Source organism: Diorhabda sublineata, chromosome 1, assembly GCF_026230105.1.
Source record: "Diorhabda sublineata isolate icDioSubl1.1 chromosome 1, icDioSubl1.1, whole genome shotgun sequence".
Classification (NCBI taxonomy): Eukaryota; Metazoa; Arthropoda; class Insecta; order Coleoptera; family Chrysomelidae; genus Diorhabda; species Diorhabda sublineata.
This window is the reverse complement of record NC_079474.1, coordinates 40,368,334-40,394,153: the sequence shown is the minus strand read 5'-3', so window position 1 is coordinate 40,394,153 and position 25,820 is coordinate 40,368,334. Positions and strand designations below refer to the sequence as shown.

General features: G+C 30.2%; 2 protein-coding genes across 3 annotated transcripts in view; one reads left to right on the top strand and one right to left on the bottom strand.

The window, feature by feature from the left end:
- LOC130447518 (uncharacterized) overlaps window positions 1-7,044 on the bottom strand; it is a 36,333-nt gene extending 29,289 nt beyond the window's left edge. For both annotated transcript variants that reach the window (XM_056784387.1, XM_056784395.1), the window contains exons 1-2: window positions 6,708-7,044; window positions 1,980-2,132 (exon numbers count right to left, since the gene is read on the bottom strand). In XM_056784387.1, the coding sequence (XP_056640365.1) occupies window positions 1,980-2,132; window positions 6,708-6,848 (294 nt within the window). In that variant the 5' untranslated portion in view covers window positions 6,849-7,044. The remainder of the gene's footprint in view (window positions 1-1,979; window positions 2,133-6,707) is intronic.
- A 53-nt stretch (window positions 7,045-7,097) lies between these two features.
- LOC130447479 (uncharacterized) lies at window positions 7,098-25,722 on the top strand. Its single transcript, XM_056784320.1, has 15 exons — window positions 7,098-7,497; window positions 7,557-7,641; window positions 7,704-7,780; window positions 8,394-8,542; window positions 9,469-9,656; window positions 10,568-10,689; window positions 10,816-11,042; window positions 11,158-11,533; window positions 12,328-12,473; window positions 13,930-14,033; window positions 15,578-15,797; window positions 17,273-17,488; window positions 19,690-19,898; window positions 22,204-22,390; window positions 22,457-25,722. The coding sequence occupies exons 1-15, from the start codon at window positions 7,425-7,427 to the stop codon at window positions 25,643-25,645; spliced, it is 5,568 nt and encodes a 1,855-aa protein (XP_056640298.1). The 5' UTR covers window positions 7,098-7,424; the 3' UTR covers window positions 25,646-25,722.
- The last annotated feature ends 98 nt before the right edge of the window (window positions 25,723-25,820 follow it).

The window sequence follows — 25,820 nt, the reverse complement described above, 5'->3', positions numbered from 1 at the left end:
TTTACAACCCCTTATGTAATCCTTAAAAACAACCCCTTTGCAAAAAATTATTACAAAAAATCACTTTTTGAAGATTTGATATAATTAAATCGTGGAATTATTTAAAATAAAAGCGAATATAGAAAAAATTTTTTCGTTCAACCCCTAGAAACCACCCCTGTATTGAGAAAAATGAAAAAAAAATGCTTTCTAAAAGATTGGTATGCTTCAATGGTGCTTGTTATTTGAAATAAATATTCCTTTATCGTATACAAAATGACTTCACTTTTCACCTTTACAAAAACACCCCTGAACTAAAAAAATCGTCAATATTAATAAATAAAAACATTTTATTGTATAAAGGTACGTCCACACTGGAGCTGTGGCAGCTTGTAGCAATTTTATGTTGCAACAAGTTGCTGAATGTTTAAATTCATTGAACATTGACATAAAACGAACTGTCCTCACTAGTGCAACAATGTTAATGAATGTTTGCACTTGTTGAATCTCAAATTCAGTTGAGTACAACATTCTGTCCACACTGCTGTAGTTTTGTGACATGATGGAGGAAGACTTATTAACTGCTACCGCGCGCTTTCTAATATTAGGGCTTCAAAAATTTTTTATGCATGAGTGGTTCAGATATGGAATTTTTGCTGCAAAAAATTGCACCAGAGATTAGAAGAGCTGGTACAAAATGTAGAAAGGCTGCGATATTTTTTCGCTCTCTATAAAACTGAGCCACCAAGTTACGGATTTTTCTTTTTGCCTCCTCCTGAGATAAGCACCCTACAGCTGAACAAACTGCAAACTCAACTCGCAACAATCCTTCCACATCGAAGCAATGTTGACAAATGTTTCATATTATCCTTTGATCTTTACCGCTAAAAACGGATTTATGCAACATACTACAACTTATGTTGAATCGCAACACCAACTTTATGCAACGCAACACAACATATTCCAACAAATATAAACATTTTATGTTATAACAAGTTTTTGTTGTATTATGTTGGAAAATGTTGCTACAGTGTGGACGCGCCTTAACGCACACTCAAATCCTAACATTTTGCTCCAAAAAAAATGTCTCATTGAAATGAAATGAATTTTAAAGCTAAAGTATTCCATAGAAAAGCATTTTAAAGGAAATTTATAGATCTATGAGCTCATTAAAATGAAAAATCTTTTTTTCATTTATTTTTTGAAGGGAAAGGGTTGAAGGACTACTTTAAACAGCAATATCTCCTTTATTTTCAAGTTACAGAAATAAAAAACAAAACCAAAATATTAGTTAGAAAAAAAGCTACATTTTTTATTTGTATAATTTTTACGTATCTTTCATAGTTATTATGCAACTTGTTCTACTTTTACCCTACATTTTTCAAAAAATACGTATTCTAAACCGGTCTAACTTCAGAATAGTATGAATAACACTAAAATAAAACTAATTGTAAAAGGTCTAAGTTTAATTTTAATTCTGTTGGTAATGGTACAGCTGTAATTGCTCATTTTTGTTAAAAAATATGAGCGACCAATTTATTTTTGACTATAATTCAATTTTGGTCCAATTTACTTTTATAAGTGCTCATTTCAAAGGTCTTTTTTAGTACTACAAAAAACTTTACTAGCATTATGCATGTAAAATTAACCTCCTTTCCGTTATTTGAAGTTGAACCCGTCGATTGGAGTAGTCTCCCCAAAATAAGTCTCCTTTCACTAATTACATATTGCTTTCATTTTGAAGTAGAACATTTTATGAAAAATGTGTTTTTTCATATGCTATAATTTTGTTTATTACACTTTTTTTAATAAAAAGCATAGTTTTTGAGTTATTCGTAAAAAATAATTTGAAAACGTGGTTTTTTCACATTTTCCAAGTTTTCAATCGTGAATTGTTACACTATTTAAAAAAATTTTGAGGTGAAAAGGTTCACTGACTGCACTAATCGATAATATTCAATAATAGGAAATTGGCTAAATTCAGTTTAATTTGATTTTACCTTTTCAGATCCTTTTAGTTCTTTGGTGTAAACCAGAAATTGATGTAGAATGTCTTCAGTTTTTTTTGCCAATTGACGGAATTTATACAAGCATTCTAATTGTTCTGTACAGCTAAGACATATTACATGTGGCAATTCGTCTTTTTCATAAACCTGAAAACATAAAATGATAGTTATACTGAAAATAAATAAAACCGACAATATATTGTCGATGTTGTATAATACATAAAATGTCAATTTAAAAAACAAACATCAAGTGAAGAAAAGAAATACAGAACTTCAATTTAATCCAAAACTAAATTATTAAGTATCTTAAAAATATTTTAGTTCATTTTAAAAGTAAATTAAAATTTTCAATAGATAAACTTCAACAACCCTACTGTCTTATATTCAACAATATACAGATTTTAATAAGCTGTCAAATTTATACATTGTAAAATATTTTGTAACTTTTAAGTATCAATCTTTGTATACAGCAAAATTAACATTGAAAAATATCTGTCTGCTTCTTTTATATGAAGCCAATTTGTTACACAGGTATCTAAAGAGGCCAACATGAGTTTAAGGGTTGATTTATCTGTTCTTCATCCTCATCCACTTAATACTTGTCCTATAAACATTATCACAGAATCACATTTCTTTCTTAAGCATTTTCTAGAAGCAAATAAATTAGAGGGATCTTTTTCAAATGTGAGAGTCTTAAGTATTTAACCACCCGTGTGAGGTTATCCACGAATTTCTACCACAAATATTCGATTACAAAATATATTAAACTTTTGCGAAAAAATGTCCTATGAACAAAAAATTGTGATGTGAGTATTCTTTATAAAAAATTCAAAAAGTTTACGTTTTAGCGTTGACGTGCATCGTTCGTTTTGATATCGAAGCCCCAGAATTTTTTCAAATTTTATCAAACTGTTGCAAAAAACTTTTAATAAGGAACCTATTAAGAAAAAATTGTGATATAAGTATTTTTTCTAACGTCAAAAAAATTCAAAACGTTTACATTTGAGCGCGGACGCGTATCGTTCGTTTTTATATCGAAGCCCCAAAATTTTCTCAAATTTTATTAAACTACTGCAAATAACACTCGATAAGGAACTTTTTAACAAAAAATTGTGATTAAGTATTCTTTAGAACGTCAACAAAAACTCATGGAGTTTACGTTTGAGCACTTACATGCATCGTACATTTTGATATCGAAGCTCCAAAATTTGTCTCAAATTTTTTAACAGAAAATTATGATTTAAGTATTTTTATTTAAGTTTAATTACACGTCACGTCTTTGATATTTGCACATATGCAGTGATTATACCTGTTTCAGGTATGAATGAGATAATTAAAATCTTTTAAATTGAGATATCTGTCATTTGTTGAACATGTGCTATTTAATTAATTTAACTATATCATATACACACACACACACACACACATATATATATATATATATATATATATATATATATATATATATATATATATATATATATATATATATGTATATGTATATGAGAAGAAATTAAAATTGGGAATACATTTTTTAGTTCCTTTAATAAAAACAAATGATATGTGTCAATGCTCAAACGTTAACTTTTTGAATTTCAAAAAATTTTGGTGCTTCGGTTCAGAATCATAAAAAATATGTTTAAAAATGTTTTCTCCACTTAGTTGTAAAATTATGTAGTCTATTATAAAGTCTCCTCTATTGACATTTTTCGCAAAAGTTCAATATATCTTGTAATAGAATATTCGTGGTAGAAATCTGTGGATAACTTTACATGGGTTATTTAACCTTATTATTGTGCACTTCATGCATTCATCTTATGGATGACTTCCTATTTTTTATAAAAAATGAAATTAACTATGATTTATACCACATAAAGCGAGTGGCGATGCTATCATTTGTTTTTTTATCAAGGTTTTGCAGAAATTTGAATGATTGGTAGGTTCAACTGATTTGTGATCTAATGATTTTCACTCCCAAAAAAAATCTTAAAATGCAAAGGTTGCTTTTTCATATATCTAAGATTGCAAAAACTGACTGTAGCTGCAATAAGTAGATGTCTGTGTGAAGATCACATAAGGAATAATCCAACTGTATTCTCAATTTCACAATCTTAGCAAAATAATTGTTGGAATATTTTTCATGCCCAATGCCGAAAAGTTTCGAGCCGCTCCTGAGTGAATGTCAACATTTGAAATTCTAATTATAGTTCCATAGAATGAAGATTCAAATTACATTCCCAATAACAAGCATGGATTTTTCAATGTACGTTCATTTTACCATACATTTGAAAGATTTATAATAACAAAATGTTGAATTTAATTTGGGGGTATAAAATAATTAAAAACTATTTTAAAAATCATTTTGCAAAAGATCTCATTTCATATTACTTCAATTTTTTTGACATATTTACAAAGGACTGGGAAAGTTTTTTTTAATTAGTTGAGATATATACATAACCATATAAAAATAAGTTAATGTCTATTGTAATTGCAATGGTGGAGAGAGCAAAGTGAAATTATTTTATTAAAATTATATTTTATCAATATATACATATAAACACAGAACAAAGTAATAATAACAAAATATAAATATTAAAATTATAACATTCAACACAACAAAAATAACGATAAAACGTAAAACACAAAACATTCAAATAAAGCAAAAAGGAAAGTTGACAATAATCCAGTCATACCAAGAAGTAAAAAATGAATAACTCGCATTTTTTTTCTCTAAAGTAACTGAGATTCAATAAACAATTCAAGTTTATAGCTCAACTGAAATATTCACTTTAAAAAGGGAAAATGTGGAGTTTTCACCTTTTTTAGTTTATATCAAAACAAAGTCCAACAAGTGATTTAAATTTGTTCCAAATTTATAAATTTATATTTTTCAAAAATAATTTCTTATGTTAAAATTTGATTTCACACATTTTCTTTGAAATATTATCATCTTTCAAATGACAGCTATCGAATGTTGAGCGCATCCCTCCATTTTTTAACAATGAAAAAAATCCATCTTTGATTTGGCATCGAGAAAATATGGTTGAGCCAAATGCTTGTCTTGGAACGTTTATGGCAACTATTCTCCATACAAGCCATACAAGGACTGATAAAATTCAATGATCTGCCAAAAGAGGTGATTATACCAGAAAATAAGAAGTCTTGAAATATGAAACATCACGAATATAAGCATGAAAAAATTCAAACGTATGCTGATTTTCCCTACTATGAAACAAAAACAACGAAATGATTAGTCAGCGCACTGGTTAGGGTTGTGTTAAAAAAATTTTTTTTCGTCGTTATGAAAGGATGAATAAAAGAAATCACAAAGAAACGACCCATATTCATATTTCATTAAGATAATGCACATTGTTACAAGTCGAGAAAAACGTCGGCCAAATTCAATTTTCGGAATTACTTTTGTATTTTTGTATCTACCATATTGTCCTGATTTAGCCTCCAGCGAATTCTGACTGATTTCAGGCCCGAAAAACATGCTACAGGAAAAAAAATTGTGAAATAGGAAAGTAATCGCTACGAAAGCCTATATTGAGACCAAAGGGAAACTGTTTGCTTTTGTTTACTAATTATCAGTCAATCTGTTAGATATATACCTTGGATTATACAACTATGTAAACATTTTTCTTCAGTAATTGAAGTGAAATATTGAAATTGAGAAGACACGATAATTTGAATGGAGATAAAAATTTAGAAAATATAAGATAATTTCAAGAGATATCAGTAAACTATTCCAAAAGCAAAATATGTAAATTTATACACATATAAGATATGTTTACAAGATCAAGTGCTAGAGGTGTAGTACGTAAATTATCCAATTAGGTGTAAAAATAAAAAAGTAAGTTAATAATAATCAATCCATCTAGGTGTGTGCAATGATTCAATCATATAAATATTCATCCCATTAGATACGTGAAATCAGCCAAATTTTTGGTTAAATTTAATGGTACATTAACTACCAGTTTACCTGTTTAGAATATTAATAACCTTATTTAGAATAAATATAGTTTTGTATGTATTCCCAGAAAGCTAGAATCGAATTCTAAAAAGAAAGCTAAAAATCTTAAATTTATTTCTGGTCAGGTAGATTATTCGAAATACCTAACCCTTCATATAAACTTCGCCGTCAGTGATGTTTAGATCAAATAAATAAGTAAATTATCTATTATGAAATTTTTCAAGATTATTTGAAGATTATATTCAGAAATAACAAATTTAATGAGTAATTCAATTTTTTCAACTCCAATTTAAATTAGTATATATTTTAAAGACAAAGAAAACGCAAAACCTCCGTTATCAAATCTTTATCTCATTTCAAATCTCCCCTTCCTTGCCAAACTTTCTATTTACAATCACTCAGTAACAGTAATGTCATACAATAGATAATAGTGACGTTAACGACAAATCTATTGAAGTTTATTAGTGGCATGGTCTGCTGTAATCAAATATACAATGCATCATCTCGTCCCACGCGTACGTAAAGCAGATGTTTTCCAAACAAAAAGAAATGAATATTTATATCACGGCATATCATTATCCACGGTTAAATGTCCCAAAATAACCCTTATTCTATCTATACAAGAATGTTCTGCTATCATATTTAAAATTAGAATGGAAATAAAAACAAAAGCAAATCAACTAGGTTACTATCAATTTAAACTCGTTATCAGATAACGATTCATGCCCAGTGATGAATCACCTTACCAGAATTGACAGACACGTCATGATTTTCTTAAGAATATTTCTTTCCATAGCCGCCTTATCAAAGATAAATAAAGCATTATCCTTATCGTGAGATAAACACAACCGACACAACTGATAAAACTTTGGCGGTACATTACACATATTTAAATAATTTGGACAAAACACAAAAGCTTACACCACACATTTAACATAAAAATAGTTTATTCACAGCCCATTTTATTGTTTTCCAGTAAATTTTTTTCTCAGATATATAACACACCGTACATCCGTCATTCCGTTTGTCAAAACTACAACACAACTGTGAGACCGTCACAGCACACAACATTAAAAAATTAAGGCACTGCCATGGCCATTTGAAGGTAAGGAAGATAGGAATGAAGTTAGGAAATAATGAAGGCATCGTTGCCAAGTTTTATTAGCGTGTTTAAGAAATTATTTTTGTGGGATATCGTAATTGAGAGAAATATACTGCAAAATATGTATATATTTCTCTTTTTGTTTGAAGATAAGACATTTCTCATACTTATTCAATCACAGGTTAAAATATCTAATCCTACGTATTGTACCAGTATGTTGATAGACAGCACAGAGGCTAGATAGACAGACTAAAAATTGCCTAACTAACCAAATATCAGCCAAAAAACTACAATTTGAAATAGATTTCAACTGTACAAAGTAGTTAAATAATATATAGTTTTAGTATTATATTCGTATAAGATGAATTTAAATGAATGTATTGTTAATCCTAAGAAGAAATCTGAACCTACATTCGTGATTACTGCCAAAGCTGGTAAATACCCAAATTATAAATTTGTAACAATATAAATTCGAATAAACTCAACTTTTTAGGAGATACTTTTAAACATGATTTGGGCTCACATTCTTTTACAAATCAGATTTCCTCTGCTACAAAATGGGGAAGTGGATGTATAAGGTAAAAATAAAGGATAAAATGTTAGTTCGGCTCATATTTTTAACGTATGGAGATTTTTTTAGTGTACTAAATTCTTCGTCGACTCGTAAAACCACAAGCTCAAAAATAACTGATGAAAATCAGTTAAAAATTATTGTTGGTGAGTATTTTATGTTAATATATAAATTATGTGGACAGTTGTTTTATTACCACAAGTTTTAATATTTTTTAAACCTGAAATAAGAAATTGAGTACCACAACAAAACTTCAATGGGTTAATTGTTAATTTTCACTGCACCATCTCATTTTTAAATATTGATTATTGTTTTTATGATTTTCAATGATTAAATTACAATAAATTATTTATTTTCCATTTTTTTCGTTTCGACAGTTTCGTGGGATCCAATAGATAACAGGGTCAAGTTAATAACATATTTTCTTTAATAATATAAAAGGTGTACCACTTATTATGATATAAATGTTTCTCACATGTTAATTATTACTTTTTACTATTTCCTTTATTGTAGAGTTTTAATGTGTTCTAATACAATCAATACTAGTAAAACATTAATTACTTTTTTGTGTAAATCATTTTTCAAAACCTGAAAGGTACTTTTTGGCGTTTGGTATTGACATAACAGATTTGCTGTAATGTCAATTAACACATTTGAAATACTCACATAAAGGCACTGAAGTTATTATCATCTATAAGTTGGAGTACACAAAAAGTTTTAATAAGAATATGAAATGTGATATATTTGTTACCATTTCAGCTCTAACTGAAGGCAGGGGGCAGGCTCAATGTGAGGTTGGAATTGCTGTAATATCTGTATCCCGCCACCATTTGATTATTTGCCAAATATCTGATTCACAGAATTATATCAACACCTTGACAAAAATTAATCTTTTTAATCCAAATGAGGTAAATGAATAACTTTAGAATCTTTCCTGTAATTATGATCAGTACATAATGATTCTTAAGTAATGTACCAATTTAAAACTGCAGGTTTGAAAGGTTAAATTATTAATATTTCAGTATACTGTTCTTACTTTTGCTAAAATTGAATTTAATTTAGAGTGTACCTTCAAAGAATAACACAAACAGAACCAAGTTTTTGCTGAGCTCTTTCGTGTTCTGATAATATTCAACAGACATTTTGTTTATCAAACTATTTTGATAATAAAATAACAAGGAACCATTCATAGACAGGGTTGTCTTTTAAGACCAGGCTCTAGGCCTATCATAGAGTGGGGCCCTTTTCTAAATAAAAAGGTTATCTGTATACAAGATTACCTAATCTTTTGAAAGAAAAATAAATTCAATTCATAAAGTTTAATATAAAAAAGAAATTTATACAGTGTTTCTGTATCAAAATTTTTATTGATACATTGAGCCTGAAGCTTTAGATAAAATTTGTTTTAATTATATTATAATTGATTTTGCCGAACCCCCTTATATATTTTATAAAGAAATTTGGGGCTCCCATAGAGCATGGGGCCCTAGACCTGGTCCTCTTGGGCTTATACATAAAGGCGGTCATGTGCATAGGTAATGAAACATAACTAATCATAGATTACAAAAATTAACTATAACAGACGTTCATAGAATATGCAATATTATTTTTTGTCTGTCAAGTATATCTTGGAAAAAAATTTCATTTGAATAAATGTTTTTTGGAACGCTCAGTAGTTATTACTATCTGTAATCTCTCCGAACTACAAGTCTTGAAAATCCTGTCAAAAAATACAAGGGAAAAAAGAGAAGAACAGAGAGGGGAAAATATTTGCTACAGCTTCTGTTCACCATATATGTGATGATTTTTTAATTAATCTTTTTGTAATTTTTAGATTATATTTCCTAGTACTTTTGAAAATTTTGGAGGTAATAGATTAATAACAAAAGTAAAAAAACAATTTCCAAATGTAAGATACACTGGTGTACCCAGAAGCATGTTTAATAAAGCTGGCGGATTAGAAATGTTGACCCAATTGTGTATTCCTTCATTAAATGGTGTGTTATTAGTTTTACAACACAGGTAAGTAAAATAATTCGACATTAGAACTACTTTAGATGATTTGGTCATTGTAGATTAGGACCTTTTTACTTTTATGAAATTTTTTATGCCAAGGAGAGTTTCTTAATAATTTTCTTAGAAGGGTATACCAAAGAAGGGGGTCCAAAAATCTAATAAGGTACAAAACGTGTCTATTTTCTTTATATCTCTGGAATATGTTAGGTCCTGTGGGTCTCTTACTGATTATAAACAATTTAAAAAAAAAATAACAACTCATCTATTACTAAACGAAAGTTACATTCTTTAAACTTTACAAGGAAGACATATATTGTTCATTTCCTACAAATACAGGTAGGTAACAAAGAAAACAACGAATTTACTTGATTAGTAGTGACCCTTTTTGAAATGTAGGGATTACCTTGGAGACCAATTTACATCCGTCCTAAAGCACGTTGTAAAGTTATTAACATTCAACTTATTATGTCCCACATGTTCAATTTTGAAGTGCCCTAAGGTCATATTTCTCAAATGTATGTATAGGTATTTGATTGATCCTGATAAACACTTCAAATAAATTGGAGGCAAGTAATGACATACCCATTCCAACAATGTGACGTACATTCTCAACAAAAAAATTAAAATTTACGAAGTTCATATCATCTTCTAATTCTTCTAGTCGTTATTGGCACCATAAAAGTCGAGTTCTGCGATGTTTCAGAGTTAAAGGTAACACCAACTGAGTTCGGTATGAATAAAGTATAAACGTCTTCGTATTCGACCTTTTTGGCATTATATAGTAGTTCTATATTCTCATATCCAAATAGGCCGTTTCGTCCAGTACTTACTGTAGATTATTTATTTATTTGCTTATCTCCACATCACAAAATTGCCTTTAGTTATAATATATTTATAAAATGATGATTTTGTTCTAGATACTATGCACTAGCTGCAGCAAGTGCTTTACTGACTTATGTTCAAGATAACTTTTATATTTACTATGCCAGAGAATCTTTAAAAATAGATTACCAAGAAAGTGAAGGATATGCTCATATTGGTGAATATATAATTTCATTATATTTTTTATATAACATCAAATTACAATATGTACTTTTACAATCCTTGGAGAATTTTGATACTCTGTTTACTTTAGTTACTTGATTTGAACAAAGATTTTTTTCAGACATATCAACAGCAGATCGCTTGGAATTAGTTTGCAGTGCAAAACCAGCTTTAGCAAATAAATTTTCCAGTCTTTTAGGAATATTGAATTATTGTCTCACTAAAAGCGGATCCAGAAAATTGCGTTCTTGGATTCTTCAGCCGCTATCGAAAGTTCAATTTATTGAAGAAAGACTCGATTGTATTGAAGAACTTATGAGAAATCGAGACGCTTTAAGGTCGATTCAGGTAAGATAATTTGTAAATACTGAAAAAATCAAAATTTACGAACATCTGGAAAACTAATTGATGTATTTGAAAACACTGTTATGATTTATTTATAATTAAAAAACTATTTTTCCAGGCCATGCTACAAAAATTCACCAACATTAACGCATTGCTCAACTTGGCAACACTAATTCCTGACAATCCCCAAAAATGTTCAATTCGTCAGTTAAATTATATCATCACTTTAAATCCCATTATCGACTTGATATGTCCTCTGGAAGAAATCCTATCTGGCTTCAAACAATCTTTTTTCATGAAACTTAGGGCCACTTTAGGAGATCCTTCTTTTGGAGAAATCAAAAGTTTAGTCAGAGAAGTCATAAGCGATTGTGTACAACCAACTAAAGGACACAACATCATGCACAGCAGATGCTTTGCTATTAAGCCAGGTGTTAACGGGCTATTGGATGTAGTGAGAAAAATATTTGCCGAAAGGTTGAATGATATGAAAGGTATTTATTATCAAGTTTTATCATGATTGATTTATCAAAACCATTTGTTATACAACACGGCATAAACAATTGTTTTACTGGATCAAATTTAACTTACTCTGAACTGGATTAGTCTGCTTTACTACTGGGCACTCAACTCAATTGATTTGGGTCTCTCTCTGGACTGGACAGAATAAGTTCCTACTACTGTGAACTAAATCGGATTAATGTGCATCACTTCTGTGGACTAGATTGGATTAGTCTTCATCACTCTGAACTAGCTAGTTTGATTTGAGTTTTTCTAGGTTACACTAGATTAATCTGCATTATTCTGGACTTTGGTTAGTCCGCACTACTGTGGACTAGATTTATTAGTCTGCATCACTCAGGACAGGACTAGTCTGCACTACTGTGGACTAGATTGGATTAGTCTGCATCACTCTGAACTAGGCTAGTTTGATTCGAGTTTTTCTACACTAGACTGGATTAGTCTCGAATTACTCTGGAATAAATTGAGTTGACTTGTGTTACTTTGAGCTGGACTATGGAATACTAAGCAGCAGCCTTATCAGGCATTTATATTGGAATTAAAATCTTTTGTCAGAGATCGTAATCCTTCTGTTGTAGACTACTATATCAAGAATAAATTGAACAAAGTTTTATTTCTTCTTGAATTTCCTGGATAAATCAGTATTTGAATAGTTATCTCTAATAATCTCATAAATCGAACAAAGTTAAAGTTTACTTAAGTTCTAGAACGATTTTAAGAGTTTTTATTATTCAGTATGCTCATATTGAAGAAATATTTTTTATAGAATATATAGAAGAATTAGCAGAAAAATATAACCTTCCACTAACATCAGGAAATAATCAAAAGAAAGGATATCATATAATTTTGAATATACCTAAATCCCAAAGGAAGTCTATCAAAAAAAGTGATTTGCCTGACGAATTTATTGAGGTGAGTTTGGCTTCATCATCGTGGGTGAATATGTTGTCAATTTAGACAAAATCTGGCGCCTATAGATGTTAATAAGTATGATTTACATTACGATTTTTGAGATCTGAATATCTAACGAAAGTATTATCTTTTCTTAATTAGTTAATACAGTTGAGATATTGTTATGAACAAGTTCGCGAAATGGGTCAGTAAGCCGGCCCTGTCCAGGTATTATGAAATTCGGCGAAGGCGGCAACCTGTGAAATTCCCGGAATTCGTTTGATGTTTTTGTTTATGTATAATTTTTTGTAGCGAGCGGTTTATTTACATTGTTTCTTTTGACTCATTTCTAGAAAGGTCTATTTATTTATTTGTTTTGCTTTTTTATGTTATAGAATTTTGTAAAATTCTATTTGTGGTATATAAATAAGTTTCTGTAGCGCAGTTTCAGTTTATAATAAATATTCGTAGTGAACAGAACAAATTAGCAAAGTAATCGAAGAATTTAAATAAATTATTTAAGTTAGTTAAGTGATAGTGGTAAGTGAGTAATTATAATTGGAACCGTCCGGTAAGAAGAGCGAATTAATAGAAAAACTCACAGTGGTGGTAAGTGACAGATTTGATCCAGAAACTTATCTATCCAAAGACGAGTCTTCCACTTTAATCTCATCAATTTCTAAAATGAAGAACGATATTTCAAATACGAAAAATGATATTTGGGCAAATATGGATGAGAACATTTCAACTTTGAAAAACGAATTCCGAGAGTTTAAATCGTATTTCGGCCTGAGGAGAAGTTAGTACAATAAGTATTGTTTCTTCTCAGGAAAACAATGAGACGTAGTCGGTTGTTATTAAATATTATGGAAGAATGTGATAAATGAGAAAAACTAGAAATTTTAAGTCTTCGTGCACTTCGTAACCTCAAATAAGGTTGCATAGTGCATCAAAGAAAAGATCTTGAGTTCATTTTCCTAATAATGTAATTTGCACATTTAGAAATAAATTGTAAAATTGAATTTCTTAATATTTATTACTTCTAGATTCATAATTGCAATCAAATGATTCTCATGCACAGTGAAAATAACTAGTTTTTACTTGCTTTATAATTGGAAATTATTCTGTTAGAGGTATGGAATACATTTTTTAAAATTGAAAATCTTGGGTTAAGATTTATTTAGCTACAAATCTCTTAAAAAGTATCCCCACTTGATGTACAAAGCCATCTTGGTAGCATAAAACTTTTGCATAATGTTATATTAAATCACAGTTTCTAAATATAATATATTTTAATTAGTCGGGTTTTGATAACAAATGATTCTTCTGCAGTATCCCCATATATTTATTTTGGTACCTGTACATGTTAATATTTACACTTGTATTCTACAGGTGTATTGGTAAACAGAACAATTGCAAAAGAAAATATTTTATAAGAGCGTTACCACAAACAATTATTGTCATATTTTTTTTTTAGATTAATCGATGTTCTACTTATTTTACAATGAAAACTCCTGAACTAATAAATATGTCTACACGTCTTGACGATATTATGATGGATATACTAAAAATTAGCAACGTGTAAGTGAATTTCAGTTTATATGTAACTTTGGGTCAATAATTTATAGGAAAATTTGACAAAAAATATTTTTATTGCCATAGTTTTTCCAAAGACCATTCCAGTGATTATTTACAAATTATTTTTGTAAATTATATGTGAATTAAGGTTGGTGAAAACTATCTACCTTTATACTGGATACAATGGCTACTGCTAATACTACACCAACACTGTCTGAAATACGTTTCGTCTTCAGAGACCAAAGATAAAGTGTGCTCAATATGAATATTACTAAAGGTTTCGAAAATTTCAGCTTAGATATCAACTTTTATTGAAAATTTATATTGTGACAGAAATATACTTTTATAAAAAGCTGAAACCTTGATTTAATCAAACTTGTTTTAATAAATTTCATTCTAAAAAACTAGAAACTAGAGGATGTTATATGATACACAAGTATTTGTGATTTTTGTGTAAAATTTTATCTCTTACGTTTGTAAAAGCATTTGCATTTAAAAAAACATTATTGGGAATAGGGTACTTGCATGGTTTTTAGAAAAAAAAATAGTTTTGGATACTTTATATATAATTTTTATAATATATATTTTTAATCCTTTCATCAATATTTGTAGAGAAAAAATTTGAAAATTTTTAAACATTTCAGTAAGGCTGCCACTTTGTTAGCTTTAAAGAAAAAATGTTTTTTCAATTTTTCGAATATGTAAAAAAGCGCCTATATTTTAATAATAGACAATGAAACAACATCAGATGTTACTGAACTATAAGAATTTGCATAGGAGAGGATACAATTAATATACAACTAACAACGAAATTATAACGAGATATGAGAACTATAAATAAATAGGAGTTGTTTTTGACAAAAATGGGACAAATGACAGAAATCAAATCTAAAGTAAACAGAGCAACAATAACTGAATCACTCAATGGAATACTGAAATAGGAAACCAACGAAAATTGAAGATACAATGCAATGATTAGGATTAGGGTACATTGATATATGGATCAAAAACTTATAGGATAGAAAAGCCACTAAAAAAATAGAATCCACAGACATGGAAGCTCTAAGAAGAGCAAATAGAACATCAGGGTTAAATCGAATCAGAAACGATACAATAAAAGAGCGAATGAACCTGAAAGGAACGATTATAGAATATATTGAGGAAAAGCAGTTGATTTGATACGGGCACGTGCACAGGAGAACAGAGAGATTATTATGGATGCATGCAATAATGAGTGTACGAAATCTGAACGATAAGAACTGAAACGACAGGAAAGATTGGTAATTAGGCATTAGAAAACGTCGTAGGATGTTTGAACATTTTTTAAAGAGCGTTTAAATTATTGTTCGGTTGAGGAGGGAAAGATTGCAAAAAAATAATGGAGTGGATCCCACAAGAGAACAGGAAAAGAGGAGGAACAAGTTAATTATGTATGCATGGAAAACTACTTGGTGTAATTTGTTTGTAGGGTATCGAATTTTTTTTGGTGATGATTATATTTAATCCCTTTTTTTATTATCAAATAATAAAGTTGTGTTTTTTCATAGAATTGTTCATGGTGTGCTGGTTAAATTAAAAAAGCACATATACTTGTTTCACACACTTTACGAAGAAATTGCTCAGTTAGATGTGTATCAGTCACTAGCACAAACCAGCTTGGAAAACAATTATGTGCGACCGAAATTTGGAGAATACACCGAAATAAAGTTTGGACAACACCCTTTACTCAATTTCCTGTTACGATCGAAGCCGATAGCAAATTCTATTGTGAGTTTATTTCTTTTTCATCAGTAAGATACTATGGGAAAAGAATTCTTTTGATAAACATACAAACCATAATGAACAGACTGTTTACACTACTACTACACCAACAGATACTAAAGGTAAACAATTTACCTTCAATCTCTGAAGATGATAACTTGGTTATCGAAACAAACGTCACCCAGTGTAATTGTGAGTGTTGATGTAGTGGTAGTTTAAACAGTGTGTTCAGTGTGAATATCATCAACGGTTCCAAAAAATCCAACTTTTTGCTAACAAAACAATTAAAGAAAATAAATTAATTGAAAATTCCATTAATTATATAATATTAGTTTGATGTTGAGTAATTATTAAAATTTACCCATAGTTCAATAACTTTTTGTATTTTATTTAATAGCATAGAAAATAGTGTAGAAAATTTACGTTCATAATTGTATATGATGTATATTATTGGTTATACCAATTTTCTAAATTTCACATTTGGTCAAAAAATAAGACTTTTTATGAACATTATTAAAAAAATATTTTTTTTATCTTGATTTGAAAATTTTTTAAAAAGACAAAATATGGAATAAAATATAACACAGATCGTTACGAGATCTATTATTTCGTAAATTGATATGGAGGAAAAGTAGACTATGAGAACAAGTATGTTATGATTGTATCTGGTCTCGGTATCGCTAAATCTTTTTGCAAAAAGGAGATACATATAAGAAAACGTGTATCAAGACAATCTTTAATTTCCAATATTAACTTTTGATTATAGGCTGCAGCCAAATTAATGTAGACGAAATAAAAAAAAATCTCAAACCAATAGAAACTTGTAATTATCTATTTTTTTTAAGTTTTGTTCATTTACATTCATAAGTGGGTGTGAAAGAAATCAAATCCTGATGGTAAAAAGAAAAATATTCTTAATTTTTTGAACATTTGATCTATTATACGAGTGTATGAATTGTAGAGAAAGTCTCGGTTTTATTAAATAAAAAAAGTCTCCTGTTAGTCTCGACATCGTTTCTAAATTTCATATTTGGTAAAAAAATAGGACTTTTTATGAACAAACATTACTAAAAAAAGTCTTCAATTTTCTTTTGCCTTGAAAAAGACGAAAATATGAAATAAAATATAACAAAGAACGTTACGAAATTTATTATTTTGTAAATAGGGTACTTCCATGGCTTGAGAACAAAATAGTTTTGGATAATTTATATACAACTTTTATTGTATATTTTTTTATTCTTTGAGCAAAAAATTATTGAAAATTCGAAAAATTTGTAGGTAGCTTAAACATTTCAGTAAGGCTACCATATTGCGTGACATCATAGGTATAAAATAAACACTGAAACACAAGAAAACGTGTATTAATTAAAACATAAATCAATTTTCAATATTGATTTTAGGCTCCCGCCAAATCAATATAGATAAAATAAAAAAAATCTCATACCAATGGAAAACTCAAAATTATGTAATTTTTTTCTTAGTTTTGTTCCAATGAGTACAATGTTCACATTATAAATGGTCCTAACGGATCAGGGAAAAGTATTTTCATACGACAAATTATGCTTCTACAAATTATGGCACAATTAGGATGTTACATTCCAGCGGAATCAGCAATTTTTAAGCCGGCCAATCGAATGTTCGCTAGAATTTACTTGGAAGACAACATGGAATATAACGCATCTTCATTTGTGTTGGAAGTAAGTTTTAATTGACTTTTTTTTCATATCTCATTGATTTATTGTAGGTATGTTTATTTAAGAAGGAATTAAGATTTTCTCACACTCATTTGAAAATTCAAACGTTGAAACATTTCTTTCTTCCGTCTCTAAACTTTCCTCCTTTTATATCCCATCCAATTCTCGCATATTATAATCAGAACAGCTCTAGAATATTCGAGAGCTGCATAATTATATATAAAGGTCCACTAACAGGGGAAAGAAGAATATCTAACCGACCAACCAAAGTAATCTCATTTCAGTATTGAGCAATCTAACGAATTGTCAAAATCAGCTGATGCGCATGCCGCCGTGGGGTAAACAAATGCTTTTGTCGTATGTTTTTGTGGTTTGTAAATTTATTTTATCGATTTTAAACCTTATTATTTCCAGTTTTATTTCGAAATTGCCTCTTAAAGATTTACTACGAAAAGAAGTGCACAATTTCCTCCCGGAAAGTGGCATTGTTTTTTTCCACTATGCGTGTAGATAAGTAGTAAACATAATATGATACGAAATTCTGGTAGAAACTTATGGAACATGAGTATTATTCTGACTAAAGCTCTTTGCATCTAACGAAAAGGGGTGAATTCTGCTTTGACATAATAATTTCCTATTTAAAATTATTTAATTTCAAAAACATTCCACAAATACAACCCAGACAGAGATACAACCTTTTGTGTGTAAATCGACTCACCGCCTGATGGGAACCATTAGGATCTGTTAATCATTTGATTGAGCGATACAAAGTGTTCCTTATTTTACTCTCCATTTATGTATCGCCTGGGATTACCAAATTTTTGTCTTATATTAATGTGACTGTGAAGATTCATAAATTAATCTACCTAACTTAACGATTATTGTTTTCATTAAGATTTATGGTACACGATCCTAACGGGGACTCACATAATAGTTAATTGAGTCAAAGTGTTCATTAGACACTAGTTCCACTAACGTATCAAATTACGTACTTTATTTTATATCAATGTGACTCTAACGACCATACATATAATTATTTATAGCCTTTGGTACAATAAGATTTTAATATTTAAAAGTAGATATGAGGTCTTCAACAGTCTGGCATTCGTCGAGTATGGTCGTCGGATTAATGGAACCAAGTTTAATTAATTATTTTATTGTTTAATAAATAGTTTATTCCAAAGTAGTTTCAATTTAACCATCATTGGTTAGTCCGAAGATACATTACAAATTACACCTAAAGTTTAAGTGTGTCTTAGTACCTTTCAGCTGCCACTGGCTTGTCACATCAAACCTACTTATGTTTGAGAAACTTGAGAACGCAACAGTGGAAATTAATGTAAAAGCAAAACTTCTTGAGCAATAAATTAGTATAAATGTCCTAAATTGTGTGCAAAAATATTCGGTTTCAGCTGTTTTAGTTTCACTGAAATAAAATGTATCTATGGAGTCCTCTTGAAACAATACAAAACATCTCTCATTAATGGAACGAAAAATAAGAAAAAATAACACAGGTACATATGAGAAAATCAATTGTTTATCCCACGGTCTAAAGTTTGACGTAGATCAGCGGTTTTCTTAGATGGCCTAATCAACTCTACGGAGCAGGTGAATAAGTATAAAGAAGAAGACGCGGAATGTGTTTTTAACTTGAATTATATTGCGAGGGATATTATTTCCACAATCTGCTTTTAATTTCGACGTTAGTAAAATACTTAGTATTCAAGTTGTACAATCACCCCGAATCAATACGAGTTTAGGGTTTTTTCTATTGACAATAGATTGAAAATTAACCTTCACCGATAGTCAGTGACGTGGACTTAGAACGAATAAGTTTTTAGAATGTTTTTAATAAATTCAATAACAAATATTCAGCTGACTCTTATTATCTACGTGTTACCTGCGTCTCGAATATTCGAGGGTGATCAACTGAAATCAGTATCTTCACTGTCTACATCGGTACCATATACTGTTTTGTTGTGAGAATTAAGTATATTTCGAATTTGTGATGCATATCGTAATTTACAATTGTAATTGGTCTCAACGTGAAGCTTATGGGACTTTATTGTTACTACATTTCTGAAAATGATATAAATTCACCAAGCGTAGTACGAGGAATACTTCGACTCCTCGAACGTCGCTGGAAAAGTAGGAATTTACTATACCCCGGTACTTTCCGTAAATAAAAATCTAAATATTTATAGATGAAAGAGATGAAATATATAATGTCATCAATGACCGATGACTCTCTAATTATAATTGACGAACTGGGACGATCTACTTCAGTAGAGGAAGGAATATCTTTGGCTGTTGCAACTCTGGAACATTTATCTTGCTTTTCATCCTATACCTATATAACGACTCATTTCATGACTCTCTCCAAATTACACCTGATGTATCCAAACATTAAAACGTGAGTATAAATATTGGAACTATGCGTAATTAAACAAAATAGCCGCTTTCCATTTTCAATTTAGTGAACTGAGACACTCAGTGAATGAAAGGAACGCGTAATGTGGATTAATATTCTCAATAATCACATAAAATTCACCATTACCATTGGTAATCTAACTGTTACTCCCAGCGAAAGGAACAACATAATCATTCACAATCATTTATTACTTACTTGTTATTTTGATGACAAGATGGGACAACGTAATGTCCTCAACCTCACTTTCAATATAAATGATTTTTTCTTCATCCAGTGTTAGGTATAGACCTCTGCTAGCTCCATAATCCATCTATCCATAATTCTTCCTATTCTGTGATGTCCTTAACCTCATTTTCAATCTGACTTCAAAAAACCACTAAATCGCAAGGTCTCAAGCTTGTCCAGATTGCTGGTAAAAGCTCAGTTAGGTCTCACTTGTGAAAAGAAAAGTGCATTGAACTGAGTTATGGCAATTGAGAATAATCTGAGTTTTGATCTAAATGGGAAGCAGTTAATATAAGTGATTTTTTCTTCATCCAGTGCTAGGTATAGACCTCTTCCAGCTCCATACATTGTTTTCCAGATACGGTGATAATATCATCTATACATAATTCTTCCTATTCTTATTTTGATACCAACGATGACAACGTGATGTCCTTAACCTCACTCTCAATCTGAGCTCAAAAAACCACTAAAGCTCAAGGTCTCAAGCTTATGCAGATTGCTGGTAAAAACTCAGTTGGGTCTCATTTGTGAGACTGAAAAGGAAAGTGTTTTGAACTGAGATAATGCAATTGAGAATAATTTGAGTTTTGATCTAAATGGGAAGCAGTTAATATAAGTGATTTTTTCTTCATCCAGTGCTAGGTATAGACCTCTTCCAGCTCCATCCATTGTTTTCCAGATGCGGCGATAATATCATCTATCCATAAATCTTCTTATACTTATTTTTCTGTCTGGAGATAATTTTTCTATATTTAGCTAGTTTGGTTTGGTTCTTTTGAGTGCTTCAGTGTTCAGTATAGTCCCTTCTTTAAGTAGTACTCTTGATTGTTTTGCCATGTTTTTTTATTATTTCCATAATTTCTCGATCGCAATAATTCAGTGGTAATTTAATAGGAATTATTTTATGAACATGAAACTCAGTTTTATGTTTAGGAAAAAATATACAGGGTATTTCCTAAGTAATCTAAAATATTGTAATGTGCGCTTCATCACTCTATTTTAAGACAAAAAATTCTTATAAACATGTGTGATAAGCATTGTCGTTAATGCGATACAGGGTGTTGAATGAGCTCTGACTGTAAGTGAAATTAATTTTTTTCTGGTGACACTTCTGGAAGTAATAGGAAAGAACATTTCCTAGTGGTCTTTGAAATAATATTGTCAAATACTGTGGCAAACCTAAGAACTAACGCAAAAAGCGAATAAGAAATTTTTATCTTACGGATTTTTTGTGTTAAGTTACAACAACAATGCCTGCGTTTACTAATACAGAAATGGCTAACATGCACTTTTATATGGTTAGCAAATTGTAACGCTTTAAACGCTAGATGTATGTATGTATGCCCAGCGTTATCCACTTAATCGTTCCACATGTTCTGATGCGTTTACTAAGATACATATTCGTTTACAAGGGACTGGACATGTGTCAAATTAAAGAATGTTATTCGACTACCCAATAATGTGAGAACTCCACTATTGAAAAACCAGATTCTTCAAATTATTCACCAACGAGTGTCAGAAAAATTGATGATAAAGTAAATGATAGTAACAGAACTGTTTGGAATATTCTAAAAGATAATTGCACCATATCGCGTTCAACGTGTTCAACATTTGCTGTCAATGTTCTGTTTACAAGACATGGCATTATGAATGTTCGTAATTTGGGCAGATGTAAATCCACAACATTTGTAGCACGGTTCCAACACTCCTGTTGGATCAATGTTTGGCTTGGCATCATCGAAGATTATTTAATGAAACCATTTTTCCTTCCTGCACATTCTTGCAGTTTTTGATTCCATTATTTTGAATCCAGTACCAACTCAAGCTGGTTTTTGAACACACTTTCCAAAGTTGGAAGCTTAGGCGAAATGGTGTCAGCCTGTCTGACACGTTTTACTCAGATTTATTTTTTTATTATTAAGTCTTCATCTGTTTCTATTTTCGCATAGTATAGAGTTGCTAAAATAAAACATTTGTCAAGGTTTTTGAAATTAGTTAATGAAATTGGAAGAAAATTGATAAATGCCCTACAAAGTTATTAATATGTTGTTTTCGTATTTAGGTGGCAAATGGAGACAGTTCCCATTGGAAATGACCCGAAAACATTTCAATTAGATTACAGGTATAATTTAATACCAGGTATAACGTCAGTTCCACGTTACGGGGTGTATCTTGTGCGGAATTTATGGCCTGATTCCATCGTGGAAAATATTGACAGATGTCTTGACAATTTAGAAAAACAACAACGAGTAAGTAAACTATTGCTTCAAAATAATTAATGAAAAACTAAAAGTAATTTATTTTCTTCATTCCAGGAATTTTTATTTTCATCTTTGGATCCGAAGTTTATTAAAAAGTATCAATTGGAAAGTGATTTGAAACATCTGAAAAGATTAGGATTATTGACGCAAACGAGATTAAATCAACTTCTAGTTCAATACCAAGCGGATTTGAAGGAATTAAATTATTATGTGAGCGTACATGACTCAAACAATCGAACTGATTCCGAAGAAAAAATTTTGAATAATGAAGAATATGAACAGATAAACAGTACACTAGACATTTTACAAGAAGAACAAGCAATAAAAGAGATATTAACTCCCTTGCCTGATAATACGCTTTACCCTGACAACTTCCATAATTTTCCTGAAACAGACATTTTTGGTTTTTCCCCTCGCAATGAATTTCAATGTTACAATGGTTCTAATTCTAGACAACATTCTGAAAATTCAGATTTTATAAAACTTCTTCATCCTGTAGTTACCATCAACGAAATCGATGAGAAAAAAAATATGAGTAGTTCTCAAAATACGACGTACTTATCGTCTATTGTATCGCCAGAAGAGTACCAATCTATATGTGACGAATTCGAGAAAGATTTTGAACTACCACATCCGACCGAGAATTTAAATTACCGCAACAAACAATCCGAGTCACCTTATAATGTCATGGCTACAAGAAACAGTTACAAATATTATATGTCACCCGTCATAGTCAACATTAACGATGGACTCAACAACACTTCTTCTTTCGACGACGACGGAACTGGTGAAGACATGAAAGAAAATTCGAAAACAAATAAAATAAATGTTATATCTAATATTCTTATCCAGAAAAAAAATGAATCAATTGAAAATATTAATACAGATGATGTTAATGGAAATTTCATTGCGAAAAGTTTTGATAATTCACAGAAAAATATCTCATCATTCAACAATATTGCAGGGATCATGACCACTGTTGAAGAAAGTAACAAAGACTTATCACTATTGATTCCTGATAATGATGAAAATATTGTAAATGACGAGACTAAAACAATACCCGATGAAGAAATTAAGGAAGGTGGACTAAAAGATGTGAATTGTATAAATTTATCTCCATCTACTTCTGTTGTCAATAACACGAAAAATAACGGCAGTGCAGTTGCTGCTAATGAGGAAGCCAAACTACTTTCTACAGTAAAAAATAGAAATAAAATAAAAAAAAAATTGAATATCAAACGTATCGACTGTAAGAATAAACTTCCTTTATTTTCTAGAAAGAAAAAAGTCCCGTCTCTTTGTCATTCCATAAAAAATGAATCAACTAACAAAGAAATAGTTACTGAATGTGTCCAAAATATAATAAACTCACCAATTCCCACTGGTAAGGCATTGAATGATAATTATAATGATAATGACAACGCAATCGAGGAAACAAAATATGTAATAGTAGATGCGGCAAGTACCGATCCCCCCAATCCCATACTCAATGATTCTTCCATAGCTTTATCAATTGCCCCTGAGTATAGAAACAATGGAACTGCAAAATTAGAAAACAAAAGTAAAACTAACGATTTGTACTTTAATCAGTATCCAGGAGAGAACAAATCTTCATCAAATATAACGAGCAAATCTCCAAAAAGCAATTTTGATCAAGCAACTGAAATTATTAAGGAAAATGATCCATGTGAATCCAGCATGTCCGTAAAAAGTAATTCACCCGGCGGGAAAATAGACGAATCGATAAATATTGCTTCACAAGATGAAGAAACAGATTTGCAGTCTGAAATTACCTCTTCTACAAAAATTGTACCAATTTTTAGGAAACAAAAGCAAACTGGTCTAAACACAAATATCAAATCGGGTAATCCTAACGCTGGAAATAATAACTACAAAGTAACTGATTTAAGAGATAAAAAGATTAAACGAATCGTAAGGCATACTGTTTTCAAGAGAGTTATTCCAAGTAGCAAACATCCAGAGAAGCAAATAAAAGAAAGTTCGTTATTGAATGCAAATGGCCACGATTCAACTCCAATACCAGATAATTCTTCAATGGATATATTAGCTGCAAGTAAATATCGAAACCTTGATCAAGTAGAGGATGAAAGTACAAGTACAGAAAGCAAAAATAAAACAAATCAGTTATACCCGAGCCCTTATCCATCGTCAAATATATCAAGTGCGTCCCGTAAAAGGAATTTGGATCAAGCAACAGAAACTAGTGCCGAGGGGGATGAAAGTAAACAGAATTTAACCAACAAAAGAATTGATAATTTAATAGAAACCAACTTGAATTGTAGCAGCAATTTGGAACACGAAACAAATTTAACGTACAGCAAGTCTTCTACAAAAATTGTACCAATTTTCAAGAGAATTGTTAAAAAGAAGAGATCGACATATTCTAACGATAAAGAGAATTTGAATGTGTCTTTAGAAACGAGTGTTTCGATCGCTTCAAAAAACCGTAACCTTGATATAGTCTATACAAATAGCGATTCAAACTCTATAAAAAATGAAGAAATGATAACAAGTGATAAAATCAGTGATTCAGTTGATACATGTAACAAAAACAGTAAACGTACTGTAAGACGTACTACCTCCAGTAGATTTCTCCCACTAAGAAAGCTTTCAGCGAAAAAAATAAAAGAAGAATTTGCGGAACAAGACAGGAAATTATTGGAAAGCGAATTTGATCTCACCAAATATTTCGAAGATAAATTTAATCGTCCTTCCGTGAAGCAGATTCAGAACGCTACCCATTTGGCTACATTGAGAAAAACAGCGCGTGGTTTTGAAGTAATTTCGTCAAGTGAACGTAGAAAAAGTCAAAATTCAATGACTGGAACGTGTTCGAACGACAATTTTAATATGACGATATTTAGTGACAGGAACGCTAAAACTTTCGAACAATTTATTAATTCTAAAGAAACTAATTTTCAAAATTTTCCTTTCGACGCACCAAAACAAGCGGAAGAACTTACCTTTTCATTTGATAAAAATGCCAACGAAAATGTATTTGATTATTATATTGAAAATTCTACTCAATTACATGATCAAAATAATACTAACATATCTCTTACACCCAACGGCTATTATAAACAGAACAAGAGCACCATTGATGCTGTCATGAATAAATATTTGAACATTTCGAACCACCATACTTCGAAGCGCGAAGAAAAAACTTTGAATTTCAACATTTTTGGTAATAACCAATTAAAAGATGAAGATTTTAATTTATAAATTTAATTGTTTAATAAAATACAATTTTTCTTTTCTATTTTTAATTGTAATATATTTTTAGGTTCTCATTCTCTAAATCTTTTCATTATTTCCAATAAAGTTTGATATTTCTTGGGTCGGCATCAGGACTTAGAAGGGTAAAATGAGTAAAAGAAGAAACCACAGTGAACGCTCT

What these genes read in the sequence shown, in the direction of transcription:
- LOC130447479 (XM_056784320.1), top strand. Translation starts at nt 7,425, where the DNA reads ATGAATTTAAATGAATGTATTGTTAATCCTAAGAAGAAATCTGAACCT. An exon ending in AAGGTTGAATGATATGAAAG is followed by an intron (nt 11,534 to 12,327) that starts GTATTTATTATC and finishes TATTTTTTATAG; the next exon opens with AATATATAGAAGAATTAGCA. An exon ending in TGCCTGACGAATTTATTGAG is followed by an intron (nt 12,474 to 13,929) that starts GTGAGTTTGGCT and finishes TTTTTTTTTTAG; the next exon opens with ATTAATCGATGTTCTACTTA.